This window comes from Zingiber officinale, chromosome 8A (genome assembly GCF_018446385.1).
Source record: "Zingiber officinale cultivar Zhangliang chromosome 8A, Zo_v1.1, whole genome shotgun sequence".
Taxonomy (NCBI): Eukaryota; Viridiplantae; Streptophyta; class Magnoliopsida; order Zingiberales; family Zingiberaceae; genus Zingiber; species Zingiber officinale.
In genome coordinates, this window is record NC_056000.1 from 12,176,266 (window position 1) to 12,191,651 (window position 15,386).

The 15,386-nt window shown below is 42.2% G+C and overlaps 1 protein-coding gene across 1 annotated transcript; it reads left to right on the top strand.

Moving 5' to 3' along the window:
- Positions 1–14,432: 14,432 nt before the first annotated feature.
- On the top strand, positions 14,433–14,945 carry LOC122011669 (ethylene-responsive transcription factor ERF098-like). The gene has a single exon (XM_042568044.1). It carries the CDS (start codon positions 14,477–14,479, stop codon positions 14,843–14,845), a length of 369 nt encoding a protein of 122 aa, XP_042423978.1. The 5' UTR covers positions 14,433–14,476; the 3' UTR covers positions 14,846–14,945.
- Positions 14,946–15,386: the final 441 nt, after the last annotated feature.

Sequence of the window (15,386 nt, forward strand, 5' to 3'; positions counted from 1 at the left end):
TTTACTGTAGCAGTACTATAGCGGCACTGTAGCGGTATTGTAGCAGTCGACTGCATGTTTCATCAGTCGATTGGTGCAGTCGACTGGGAGCAAACAGAGGGCTGGTATCGAGCCGTTGGGTTGCAACGGTCGAATTTCCACGAAGGGCAGCCGACTGCATGTTTTGGCAGTCGACTGGTAGGTGGGGTTTTCCAACCCGTGGCCTATATAATCAAGCATTGGAAGCTTGGTTAAAGTTGACGAAATTAGTGGTGGTTAACCCTAATTAAAGTCTCCTAGTGCCCAAGTGATCTAGCGTGCTTGTACAAGGTTGTGGCGAGGTTTCTCCACCCACAAAGAGCTACACGAGCTAACCGGAGGTTTTCCGGGGAGTCATCCACCGACGGATCGGGATCGTCCACCTTACGGACAGCCGTGGAGTAGGAGCTTCATCTCCGAACCACGTTACACAATGTGTCATTGGGTTTGCTTCTTGTTTATTGTTTTCTAGGGTTAGCTTTCCTTTTATTTGTTAGTATTTTTGTTTCTGCTGTGCACTAACAAGTGTAGGAAGCGACGATTTGGGTGAGACGCTATTCACCCCCCCTCTAGCGAACGTCAAGGTCCCAACAAGTGGTATCAGAGCTAGGTGAGCTCTTGTTGGACTTATCGCCAAGAGAGCAGCTAGAGGAAGAAGATGGAGTCGGAGGGACCTCTCGGATGGGACATCCAAATCCCACCTCCATACGAGCGCGAAGACTTCGACTATTGGAGGAAGCGTATAGAGATGTGGTTCCAAATGAATTGGAACCAATGGATTGCGTTGGAGGAACCGTTTAAAGCTCCAACGGACAAGAAGGGAAAGCGTCTCCGACGTTGATATTGGACCGATGAGCAAATGGAGCAATCGGAGACGGACAAGGAGGTAACTAGAATTTTAATTAATTTATTACCTCCTAATGCGATATTGAATGTAGGTGAATACGAGAATGCAAGTGACCTTTGGAAAAAGGTAATTGCGCTTCATGAGAGTCCTACACAAATCCAAGAAGAGAAGGAACCCAAGGAGAAGGACTCATTGGTCCAAGAAGAGAAGGACCAATCGAATGTTGACACGAGCTCAACATCCGAGGAGGAGAAGGAAGATGAGGAGATATCATCCACATCTTCAAGGGAGGAAGAAGTGGAACTGTCCACATCTTCAAGTGAAGAGGAAAAAGAGTAATCCAAGGAAGAGGAGATCTTGGAAGCTCAACCCTCCACCTCAACTACCAAGAAGAGTACAAAGGATCACATCAAATGCTTTGAGTGTGGTAAGATGGGGCACTACAAGAGTAGGTGTCCTTCGCTCAAGAAGGTAAAGGAGGTAAACCCTAAACTCACTAAAGTTAATTTAGAAACTAATGTGAGTTGTAGGAAGAAGAAGGAGAAGAAACACATTAGGTGCTTTACATATGGTGAGTGGGGTCACTACCACACAAAGTGCCCTAGGAGAGGAGAGCTCAAGAAATTGGCGCACTTGAAGAAATGGGAAAAGAAGAGGAGCACAAGTCAAGGGGGAGCTTCAAAGGTAAAAGGGAAGGTAATCCCTATTTTGAAGTTTAATCCAATCTCCAATTCTTATATGCTTGTTAGAAATAATGTAGATTTTTTACCTAAGCATAATCATGGATTTAGGTATAATGATAGAAATAGGGTTAACATGGTAGATGACCCTAAGAAATCATACACTAAGGGTAGACCTAATAAGACCCAAACCACTTTGCCTAAGGGAAGGAAAGTGGGTGAAAACCTAAGCATTAATCCCAAGAAGGGGAGACACATGCCTAGGAAGGGTAGGTCTAGGAATGTCCATGATGGACATGTTGATTCTAGGGTTAGAACTCTAGAATTGAAAAATCAAGTCTTGAAAACAAAACTTGAGGAAATGGAGAAAGTCCTAAAGAGGTTCATTATTGGACCTAAAGGACTCGACATGTATTTGGATGGTCAAAGACCCAAAAATGTTAAATTAGGTCCCTCCAAGACCAAAAGGAGGTCAAGAGCTAAGGTAGCACATGACATTGGTAAGGGAGGTGTGACCAAGGACAAGGGAAAGTCATCCAAGGCCAATAAGAAGGAATATGCTAGGGTGACATATAATTATGGTAAATATGGGATGTCCAAGGTTAAGGACAAGAAGAAATTAACCAAAGACAATGTGTCTAAGGTTAAAAAGGTGAGTTTTGTAGGCCAAGTGTCACCCGAGGTACACCGAAGTGGCCTAGCCATAGTGGATGAGTCACCAAGGGATGTGACTAAGGTTAAGATTTCTAAGGTTAGGAAGAGCCTTTGGGACCCATGGTAGATGTGTTATCAAATGTGCCAAGTGGTTAGGAGACGGACTTAAGTCTCTAACATAGTGGGGTGACACAATTGGGATGTATTTCATGTATTGAAATGTGAATTGGGTTCATATTGTATGAAAATTAGTTTTTGATGTATAGATGTCATATAAACTAATGCTAGGGATGCATTATGGTTTAGTATGGGCAGATACATCAAGAAGAAGTCAAAAATAGGACTTTATGTCAAGATTTAATTGAACCATTTAGCTAGTTTTGAATTTTGTGTCAATCTTGGGATCTGTAATAAATATATTTTTTATATATATTTTTCTCAAGTAGACATGGATAAAATAGACCTCTCCACAAAATTTGAAATTTTTTGGAGGTCTGTGGAATTTTTGGTGCATTTCTGAAAGTGGGTCAAAAAGGCTGATTTTTACCAACATAGAGTACCAGTCGACTGGTACAGTTACCAGTCGACTGGTAACACTATTCATGAGCACAGAATATCTCTGTAAGCTCATTTTGATGATGGAAGTCGACTGGGGTTTATACCAGTCGACTGGTAACACTGTTCATGAGCACAGAATGTCTCTGTAAGCTCATTTTGACAATGACAGTCAACTGGGACTTATAGCAGTCGACTGATACGGTCTAAAAATGTTTTTTTTTGCATTAGAAAATGACCAAAAGAGTGGAGAACATATATGCAATCTTATGGGGGATTAATACATGATGTTTATGGTCATTAGAGGTCAAAGAGTCCAATAATTGGGATATTGTTGGAGCTCTTTTTTATGTATGGCAAATGGGGAGAAGTTTAGGTTTAAGTGGGAAACCTATATACCTTTGCAAGAAATCATAACTCAAGGGGGAGCTTAGGTGAAGGGGGAGCGATTGCTCATTTATTTGCAAAGGGTGAGAAGTTTACCTTTGCAAGAAATCCTAGCTCAAGGGGGAGCTTAGGCAAAGGGGGAGCCTAGGGATTTAGGTTCCATTATTTATGCATAAGTTGATTTGCATATTTACTTTCATATGTATTGCTATATTGTTTCCCTAACTTAAACAGGTTGCCAAACATCAAAAAGGGGGAGATTATTGGAGCAATTTGGGTACCCTAGGTTTTGATGTTTGGGTAAAGGTTTAAGTTAGGTTTATTGTTGTATTTGATATACATTGTGAGTGTGCAGGATACAGGTGCAACAAGAAAAGTCCAAGTGTGATCTTGACAAAGGAGGAAAGTCCAAGGATGAGTCTTGGCGGTGTAAGTCCAAGCATGTAGTCTTAGCAACGTAAGTCCAAGTGTGACTTGGCAATGGATGAAGTCCCGGAGGCGCGACCTCTTGGCAAAGGAAGACCCGACAACAATGACAAGGTTGATGGAAGCTCCAGAAGGCAAGATGTGAAGGATGGGGAGGCATCCGAGGGACGCAAGGCTGATGGAGGAGGCTAGAAGGCTAGGTCTAGGTTGGTCGGGCGAGGATGAGTGCTGAGCGAATGTACTCGGGGGTCAAATCTTAGACTATAGGGTTTTACTGTAGTGGTACTATAGCAGCACTGTAGCGGTACTGTAGCAGTACTGTAGCAGTCGACTGCATGTTTCATCAGTCGACTGGTGCAGTCGACTGGGAGCAAACAGAGGGCTGGTATCGAGCCGTTGTGCTGCAACGGTCGAATTTCCACGAAGGGCAGTCGACTGCATGCTTTGGCAGTCGACTGGTAGGCGGAGTTTTTCAGCCTGTGGCCTATATAACCAAGCATTAGAAGCTTGGTTAAAGTTGACAAAATTAGTGGTGGTTAACCCTAATTAGAGTCTCCTAGTGCCCAAGTGATCTAGCGTGCTTGTACAAGGTTGTGGCGAGGTTTCTCCACCCACAAGGAGCTACACGAGCTAGTCGGAGGTTTTTCGATGAGTCATTCACCGACGGATCGGGATCGTCCACCTTACGGACAACCGTGGAGTAGAAGCTTCATCTCTGAACCACGTTACACAACGTGTCATTGGGTTTGCTTCTTGTTTATTGTTTTCTAGGGTTAGCTTTCCTTTTATTTGTTAGTATTTTTGTTTCCGTTGTGCACTAACAAGCGTAGAAAGTGACGATTTGGGCGAGACGCTATTCACCCCCCCTCTAGCGAACGTCAAGGTCCCAACATTTTCGACCACATAATGCTTCTGTAAGGTTGTGTCGAAGGGATCAGTCGACTGGTACTTGAGGGCAGTCGACTGATACCAGCCTGAAAGTATTTTTCAGCGTTGATTTTGACCACGTCAACTAATTTAGATGTATGAGATCCATGGGGAATAAATACATGAGTTTAAAATTAGTTTGGATGACAATTTTTCAATAATTGAGATATTGTTGGAGAGCTTTTTGAATGTTAGACAAAGGGGGAGAAGTAAGGTTTAGTTACGAAAACCTTTAGTACCTTTGCGTAGGGGAGCCTTGTGATAAGTTATTAAATATCCCTATGGGAAATTCCTTGCTCAATGGGGAGCTTACGTGTAAGGGGAGCCTTGGGATAAGTTCCAATACATGTTGCATTTTGTTTCGGCGGTGTAAGTCCAAGTGTGTAGCCGTGGCAATGTAAGTCCATTCGGCGGTGTAAGTCCAAGTGTGTAGCCTTGTCAACATAAGTCCATTCGGCAGTGTAAGTCCAAGTGTGTAGCCTTGTCAACATAAGTCCATTCGGCAATGTAAGTCCAAGTGTGTAGCCTTGGCAACGTAAGTCATTCGGTAGTGTAAGTCTAAGTGTGTAGCCTTCGCAATGTAAGTCCATTCGGCGATGTAAGTCCAAGTGTGTAGCCTTGACAACGTAAGTCCATTTGGCGGTGTAAGTCCAAGTGTGTAGCCTTTATAACGTAAGTTTATTCATTGTTAGCATGTTTATTTGCTATTATGTTTTCTCTAACTTAAACGTATTGCCAAACATCAAAAAGGGAGAGATTATTGGAGCAATCCCAATGGTCCGTGCGACCATGTGTTTTGGTGTTTAGGCAAAGGGTTTAAGTTAGGTTTACCCTTGTATTTGATATGTGTATGTGAGTGTGCAGGTTTGCAGGATACATATATGACTCAGCTTGATGGCTTCGGGTCCGATGAAGGATAGAGCATCCAAGAGACCGTGGACAAGGCAGCAAGAACAAAGGCCGAGGAAAGTGACTTCGACACATACGCAAAGGATGGCATTGGGGACGAGCCGCGGGCTTGGATGCATCCGAGGGACGAGAGCCAAAGGAAGTAGGCTTGAAGGCAAGAGGTCAAGGCTGCAAAGAAGAATCAAGTGAGTCGTGAGGGTATGAGTGCATGAGAGATTGTACTTAGGGAAAAATCTCGGGGGTACTGTAGCAGTCAATGGGTACTATAAGCAGCCAACAACACTGTAGCAGTCGACTGGTGCACTGTAGCAATCGACTGGTACACTGTATCAGTCAACTGGTAGAGAGCCGTTGGACTAGCACCAATCGACTGGTGCAAAGACCAATTGACTGGTAACGGTAAAACAGCAAAGTTGTTTTCTTCCAAGCTCTATAAGAATGAGTTTGGGATGACTTGCCAAGGTGACGAAATTAGAGATGGTCAATCCTAATTAGAAGTCACCAAAGTTCTCAAGTGTTTGTGGAATCCAAGAGGTCTTAGTGAGTTTGTGGTGAGGTTTCTCCACCCACAAGGAGCGACTTGAGATAGTCGGAGTTTACCGGGGACTAATCCACCGATGGATTGAGGGATCGTCCACCTTACGGACAACCGTGGAGTAGGAGTAAGTTATCTCTGAACCACGTTACATTGACGTGTTAGTGGTTTGCATTTTTTTCCTTATCTTTAGCTTTTGTATTCGTATTTAGTTTTGTATTATTCCGTTGTGCGCTATCGAATACGTAGGAAGCTATCGCGTTGGGTGCACGACTATTCAACCCTCGTTCTAGCCGGCCGCAAGATCCCCTACAAAGACGATGCCGAGGAGATCCTAAAAAGGAAGAGGTTAATGGCTGTGTGATGAAAAAGGGGTGATCCAGTCGGCGTGGGGAAGTGGAGGCATCGATGGCAGCGACGAGAGGGTGTTGTGGTGAGGGAGACGGTAAGGGTAAAATCCTCCCCCCCCCCCCCCCCCACCCCACACACACACACACGTGGCTTCATATCCACCCTACATCACAAATCTCCCTCTTAAATATAGTCGAAGGAGGCATGAGTTCGATTATATAAATTGTGATGTTGTGACGAAATGGGTGAAAGAATTGCAAAGCCTGTGGTAAAGGCTGATCACTAGCGTGGGGCTAAGAGTTCCAAGCCTGTATGTAGTAAGGCAGAATATCTTCCAATTGAGAAGTCGAGAAAGGAATCTCCAAGCCTATTGTAATGCTTAAGAGTGGGAAAAGAATCTTCGGGTTTATCATAAGGCTAATCTGAGCCTGCCATAAGACAAAGTGTCTTCCGATTGAGGAGTCGGGAAAAGAATCTTCGGGCTTGTTATAGGGTTAATCCGGGCCTGTTGTAAGACAAGTGTCTTCCGAATGAGGAGTTAGGAAAAGAATCTCTGGGCCTGCCATAAGGCTTAGTGTCTTCCAATTGAAGAGTTGAAAAACAATCTCCGAGCCTATCATAAGGCTAATCGCTAGTACGGGGCTAGGGGCTCCAAGTCTATCGTAAGGCTAATCACTTAGGACTAAGGAGTCGAGGAAGAACTATAGATCTAACTTAGAAGTCATTGGAGATCTGATGGAGAAATCGTTGGAGATCCAACTGAAAAGTCATTAGAGATCCGATCGAAGGGACAGTGGAGAGTCTGATTGAGAAATTATTAGAAATCTGATGGAGAAGTTGCTGGAGATCCAATTGAGAAGTCGTTGGAGATATGACGGAGAAATAGTTGGACATCCGACTGAAAAGTCACTGGATATTCGATAGAGAAACTCTTAGGGTGCATTTGGTTGGGGGTTATCCTTGATAACCTTGGTTATTCATCCTACGTTATCAACGAAAACCTTGTTTGGTTTAGGTAATTGATGTTTCCCGAGTAATGTTCTATGTCCGACACGTCAACAAAAGGGGCATGCAACCCGGAATCGGAAAATCTCGAAAAACTGAGGTTTTTCTTGATTCTGTGGTTAACAAAAATTTTTTACCCAAAATACCCTCAAATAAAAGAAAAATATAATAAAAAAGGAAAATATAAAGAAAAAAAATTAAAAAAATATAAAAAATAAAATATTTTTAAAAAAAACATTGAAAAATTTAAAAATAATAAAAATGGGGAAAAAATAAAAAAATATAAAAAATAGAAAAATAGAAAAAATGTAAAAAAAATTAAAAAATATATAAAAAAATAAAAAACATAAAAAATAAATAAAAAATAAAAAACATAAAAAAATGGAAAAAAAAACGTAAAAAAATGAAAATAAATAAAAAAATAATAACACACATAAAAATAAAGAAAAACATGAAAATAAAAAAATAAAAAAAAACGTAGAGTTTAAAACATATATATGGTTGGTTTTGTAACTAAGGGTAATATAGTAAAATATTAAATTAGATTATTCATTAAAACCTTCAAACAAATAAGTTTTTATTGCATTACCTACGTTGAACCAAACAATATTTGGTTATGTTTTATTCCTCATAACCTTGGTTATGTGATTACCAAGCAATCAGATAACCAAGGTTATATACATGATAACTTGAACCAAATACATCCTTAGAGAATTCTGACTAGAGAGTCGATAATGAAGAATTCTGACTAGAGAATCAATAATGGAGAATCCCGATTGGTGAATCAATAATGGAAAATCTCGATTGGAGGGTCAATAATGGAGAATCTCAAATGGAGAGTCAATAATGGAGAATCTCGACTGAAGAATCGATGGAGATCACTAATATGAGACTATGATGTATTATGAGCTCGATCTTGACTAGGGGAAAGGTTGAGCTCTAAAAAGCATAATTGTTTATAGAGATCCATGATCGGAGACTAGAATGTATATATGAGCTTGATCCCGATTATGTTTGAGTTGGAAGAGGTTGAGTCCTAAAAAGGATAATTTCTGATGGACACCACTCATGTGATACCAAGGGATAATATAAGTGCTCCATCCTGACTATATTTGAGTTGGGATAGGTTGAGCCCTGTAAAGAACAATTGCTGATGGACGTCGCTGGTCTGAGACCAGGGTATTGTTGGATCGTGAAAGATGAGAGAGGAGGTGAATCTCGTTGGATTAAAAATCTTTTCTTTTCCTAAGAGGAAAACAGAATTAAAGTATAATTTGCAGCGGAATAAAACAAAACTCAAAGACATAATTATTTTTTACTTGGTTCGTAGTCCAGTGACTATTACTTCAAGGCCCACCATTCTTTATCACTTTCGTTGGCTAAGACTAATATAGTTCTTCCGAAGAAATCAAATCGTACAAGAATGATATGATGATAGTAACAATCCTACTATCTTTAAAGAATAAGTGCAAGATAAAAACAAGTTGCCAACACCACTAATAGAAGATTACTCACCGTTGTTGGAGATTTTCTCACAGCAAAAGTGTCGACACTTGCACGAACAGTTGTGGTAGATGTAAAATGAACTAGAGGTTAAAGTTCTATCTAGCTCGGAGCTCGAGGCCTTCTTTTATAGGCATGGTTTGGTCAACTAAAAAATCGTTCAGTCGGCCAATAAGTTTGGTCGACCAAATACTCTATTCGTCGATTAAACCCAGCACATTTCCTTGTTTGCTGTGATTCAAACCGGCCTAACTATCTTTCCTTGTTTGTATCATCGACTGATCCCACTAATTAGTCTACGAAAAATGACTTCCTTTCTTGGCTTATACGATTATCAAATATGGATTGATCAACTGATTAATTATATCAGTCAACTGATCATGCTGTGATACCAAGTTTATGAGCTTTGTGCTGATTTATCCCAATCTGGCCTGATCGATTGACTGAACCTCCACTTCGGTCAATCGAACATTGGTAAACCTGAAACTTTGCTTTGTCTGCAAAATAGAGTTAGCACGAAAATAACAAAAGTGGCTTTGCAAAATAGAGTTAGATAGATATATATTAATGCATGAATAAGACAGTAAGGACTGTCCTGATCTCAACTTAGAAATCACCATCAGTTTCTCTATTTCGATCAACACCTAAAGGTTGTCCTTGTCGGGACACGACCTTATTGTACTCTCGCCAGGAGTTTACCTCAACTTACCTGCTAAACATCTAGTCCTCCAGATCCGTTTAGACTTACAAACATATATAAGCTCAATCCTGACTATATCTAAGTTGGGAAGAGAGTGGGTCCTCAAAAGGATAATTTCTAATGGACGCCGTTGGTCTAAGACTAGGGGATATAAGTGCTCGATTCCATTGATATAAAGAATAGCTTAATCCCTCGACTCCCAAATATCTGCCGAATCAGGAAAAGAATATAATAAAACTCAATTCCACTGACGAAGAGAATAGAATAAGAATCAATCCCACTAAAAGAGATAATAACTCGATCCCTCGACTCTTGAATGTTGGCGAGTTAGGGAGAGAATAGAATAAGAATCAATCCCACAAGGGAGGGAATAACCTAATCCTTTGACTCCCAAATGCTTGTGGAGTCAAGGAGAGAAAAGAATAAGATTCAATCTCACTAACGGAAAGAATAACCCAATCCTACTGAGAGAATGACTCGATCCCTCAAATTCCAAATATCCGCGAGATCAGGGAAATAAGATGAGCTCGATTCTACTAAGGGAGAGAATAATTCGATCCCATGACTCGCAATCGCCCACAGAGTCAGGGAGAGAAAGTAATATAACTCGATCCCATTGGGGGAGAGAATCATATGATCCTGTTGAGAGAATAAATAACCTAATCCCTTGACTTTTGAATGCTCATGAAGTCGGGAGACAAAATAATATAACTTGATCTTGCTGAGAGAGAATAATTTGATCCTGTCGAAAGAATGAATAACTCGATTCCTTAACTCCCGAATGCTAGCGAAGTCAGGGAGAGAAAATAATATAACTAGATCCCGCTGAGGGAGAGAATTATCCATCTAGCCGAGAGAATAAATAACTTGATCCCCCGACTCTTGAATGCCTATAGAGTCAAGGAGAGAAAATAATATAACTCGATCTTGCTAAGGGAGAGAAAAATACTTAACCTGGTTAGACATCTTGTGCTAACCGAGGATATGGAAAGTAAGGATCTTGCTGGGGTGACTACCCGTTGGCTTCTAGCTCAACGTTCAAATGAAAATGACGCCTAAGAAATTTCTTTTTCCTCCTCTTGCACGATGGCAACCAAGTGTTTGTCAAAATCCTCGGGAATCATGGTGATGGTGAGTAGTTTTTCAGTGTCATCCACCTTAACGTCTCAACTCAGGTGTACGTTCCCATAGACAGTATCTTCTGTGTTGACTAGATCGCGTAGTCTTTGAAGAAGAGGGTGAGTTATCCTTGTTGTTGGAAGAGCCAGAAGGACAATTGGGTGACTGGAGATGCCTGGAGGAGTACAAGAGTGAGGGAGGGGTTAGAATAGATACTAGGGGTGCTCCGGCTTGTCCACTTCGACGCTCATGTCAATCTCTAGTAGAGGATAAATGGAAATAAATAGTCAAATAATGAAATGCAGGACGAGGCGTATGTGCATGTATGCGCGTACCTCTGTCCGTAAGAGCGAACGCCTCTTATAACACAAAGGAGTGGGCTGAATGGAGAGCCAGGTCGAGATTGATGCATTGTAGTGGCGAGAGCACAGAGGCCAGATTAGCAGCATAAGCGAAGCATGGAGGCAGATATAAGGGCTCGGAAGTATAAGTACCTCGGGTAAGTTTTGATGTGGTCAATCAAGTTAACTTAGGTCTTGCAGTTTTGATGTCTTCTATCTAACTGTGCATGAACTTAGGAACATAAGAAATTGAGGGAGATGCAATGGATGAGAAGGATGACATGTGAATCTAGTCGACACATAATAGGGAGACCTAGACCTTCAGGAAGCAGGCTGCGACTAAGGAGACCTAGAGGCAGCAACAATAAGAGGTGGCAATGGCAGCGATAGGAGGTGGAGATGGCAGCGACAGGAGGTGGAGGCTGCAATGAGATCTAGCCCGGGGAAGCGGCGTGGTCCGATGGCAGCGAGATCAATGTCGGAGTCGATGACAACAGTGGGAACTGGAGGAGCTAGCGATTGGAAGTGAGGAGGACAAAGGAGCAACCAGCGGCGGCCAAAGGTAGTGGTGACAGAAGGCATGTGCCAAGAAGGGACAACAACAGGCGAAGTTCTGGCAAGGGCGTGACATTGCTTTGAGAGGTGGCGACGAGGTGGAGATCTGGCGAAGATGACATGAGGACGGGAGAACAAGTGGTGTTTATCGCGAGGAAGGGGAGGTGCGGGAGGCTACATTGTCGTTTGGCTGGAGATCGACCGACAGTGGGTACAGAGCGAGGAGGTATGTGACGAAGGCGGTGTCGAGGAGATCTAAAAAAGGAGGGGGTCAATGGCTAGGTGAAGAAAAAGGGGTAATCCCGTCGGCATGGGGAGGTGGAGGCATCGTCAGCAGTGACGGGAGGGTGCAACGGCGAGGGATACGGTGAGGGAGGAGGTCGACAGTGTGATGGTGGCATGTGTCAATTTCTTCGACGAAGGGGGGTTCCATGTATACCAAGAAGTTTAATAATCATGTTGATATGAAGGTCAAAGTCAAGATAAGTCAAAGGGAACACCATTCGGCTTAGTCCATCCGAGAAGAGAACCTTAGCATTCAATGGCGTAGCCAGGTTGAACAATTACCCTGGGCTAAAAATGTTGAACCTAGTAAAGCCCAGCCCAGCATAGCAAGGTTAAGGCCTAAAATTGCTGGGCATTGCTTACTAGGTGAGGCTAATCCTGGGCTAAAAATGTTGAACCCAGTAAAGCCCAGCCCAGCCCAGCATAGCAAGGTTAAGGCTAAAATTGCCAGGCATTGCTAGGCTGCACTGGGCTAGAGCCCAGTAAAGCCCAGCCCTGGCTACGCCCTTGTTAGCATTTACCCTAGTCTACCCGAGATAGGAAGTTTCATCATTCGGCTCAGCCCATCTAAGAAGAGAAGCTTCAGCATTCATCTTAGTCTACTCGAGACAAGAAGCTTCACCATTCGCCTCAGCTTGCCCGAGATAAGAAGTTTCATCATTTGGCTGATTCTGCCCAAGACAAAAAAAAAATCACCATTCGACTCAACCTATTCAAGATGAGAAGCCCTGTCGATCTAACACTCATGCTCATTTCCTCTCGGCTCCGCCGATCTTGCTCATCTCCTTCAGCCCTACCAATCTGACACTCCTGCTAGTCTCTCTCGGTTCTGCCGATCCGAAATTTCTCCCTTTGGCCCAACTACCCCAACTAGTTAATAGTACGTGGGACAACACATGAGTTAACACAATAGCACGTAAGACAACACGTGAGTTGTCATAACACGTGGAACAACATGATCTACATTACGTGACCTCGGCCCATATGATCTTCTATAGTACAGGACATGGGTAATACAACTCTTTGATTTGACGATGTAACACTTTCTCTATCAAATATGATGTCCTGTTAATCAAAACATTCCATTCCTTCAAGAGTGATATAAAAGGAGTTCAATTTTGCAGGTAAAGATACGCACACACATACGTAAAAACTACCAACATCTTCTCTTCTATTCTTCTTCTCTACCTCCCTAGCAGGAAATTGACTTGAGCGTCGAAGTGGTTAAGTCAGGGTACCCTGACCTCCACTCTCTCTCTCCCTTTCTCTCAGGCTTCGTAGGCGTTCCGATCAATCCAGCCTTCCCTTGATGTTCAATGACTTCGTCAACGTAAAGGACCACTGTCTGATGACTCATTCATTGACAATCTCAGATAGAAACAGCGAGTCTAAATTATATTGCAACTCTTATTAATTAGAATTAATTATGAATCTGATCTTAATGACTATTAATTTTAATGTCACTCCTCTTCATAAATTTTGAATTTGGTAAACTTTTGATATTTGCAAACAAAGATCATTCAAATGATTAGACCATATAGCTTTGTTTCTTCCCAATATATATTATCTACCAATTGAATTTCGCTGTCTGTGCACGTGCGGATAAACCAAAAAAAAAAAAAAATTGACACACATCGACCGACTCGTTAATTTCTAAGTATTGTCCTAGAAACTTCCAAGCCGCCCTCATTGCCCACCATTTAGATTTTTTTCAATCGAGAAAGCGTTCTTTGACTTTAAATTGCTAGTTTCTGAAAGAAAATCAAAGTGCTTCTGTTTGAAGGAAAATAAAATAAGATACTAAATAATTTATAAAACTTTAAAGTAATGAATTAATCATGAAATAATATTAATATTTGAATATGTTAGTTGGTCATGGTCAAAATTATGTTAATGCTTTATTTCTATATAGGAATATATTATAGTTTTGATGGTCGAAAATTTATCTACAATAAAATGATTTCATAACTGTCAATTTTCAGGAAAAGTATAAACAAAAAAAAAAAAAAAAAAGAAAGAGAAGGACAAGGAGAAGGATATATACAATGGCTTATATTGTTAAACAAAGTTCGCCTACTCTTGCATTGCCTATTAAAGTCTAATGCAATGCTTCCTCATTTCACCGTCACTACCACTGACACTGTCTTTGTATTGTTCAAACTTCATTCAACTGAAAACAAGAGCAAGTAGCGTAAGAATCCACGTAGAGTTTAGAGTTACACTGCGACTTGACTTACATGAAGTGCTACTTGGTGTCCAAGAGAACTAGGTCAAATCTCAGCCAGTATCAGATACCGTACACGTGGCAATGATGATGATGATGATGATGATGATGATGATGATACCGACTGCCAACTCAGAGCATAAAAGAAAATGAACCTTCCGAAAAGCCATCACTCTGACTATGTAAAATCCAGATACATCGAACCCAAATTCACTTCAATTTTGCTGTCCTTCTCAAAACTCCCCTCCCATCTACAGGCAACACGTGGCGAATACAGAAACCTTCTCATCACCTGGCCAGGATCCCCTGCAATTTTCTCAGCCAGACACGCAGCGCCCATCCGAGCATTCGTTGCAATCCTTGGAGCGGATCCCGATGCCGTGACATCCCACCAAGTTTAAATCGCTCCGCAAAGCCGCCATCCTTCGCTCGCGCGTTAATTCGTTATCCCGACCATGGAGCGGCGCCCGGAAGGAGAGCAGAGCAAAGAGGCGGCGGAGACCAAGTACCGCGGCGTCCGGCGCCGGCCGTGGGGCAAGTACGCGGCGGAGATCCGGGACCCGAGCAAGAACGGCGCCCGCGTCTGGCTCGGCACCTTCAACACCGCTGAGGAGGCGGCGCGCGCCTACGACAAGGCCGCCTACGACATGAGGGGCGCCCTGGCTGTGCTCAACTTCCCGGACAAGGTCCATTCCGGCGCCACCAGCAGCTCGTCTTCACTAAGGCAGAGCGAGGAGAAGGAAGTGATCGAGCTGGAATACTTAGACGACAAGGTGCTGGAGGAACTCCTCGAGTCCGGTGAAAAGGGTGGCCACAAGAATTAATAGCTTAATTAATTTGTTTGAGCTCCATGAATTATGCAAATGAAAGCTATCGATGCGTGTTTTTAATTACTTAAGGTAAAATAATGTATGAGTGATTCTATCTCTCTATACGAATCAGCATCATTTCTGTCGATCTCTTAATGCAAATCTTCACGTTCGATCTATCGAATACCACAATAGCAACAAAACATTCATGTCGGTCGAAGCTCACAGATTGGGAAACAGCTGAGTGTTACATGAGAAGCAAAAGAGAATTAGAATGGGAATTCCAAGGTCGTATGTTTACCATTTGAGTAAGTCAAAAGTTAGTCAAACACAATTAATCCTATGCGGTGGTTTTCTTCAGCCCTATGTGTCTCCTGGTCAGGAGTCATGCTAAATTATCAATCAAAATCAAGTTGAGATGGAAATATACGTGAAGTCAGACTCATCTTGGGGTGAACTCGGATCTAATCCACTAGCCCCATATATTTATCCCCAAAATCTCGAGTTTGATTAGATATCAGTTTAACATAGTCAATCTCAAATCTCAATATCTCAG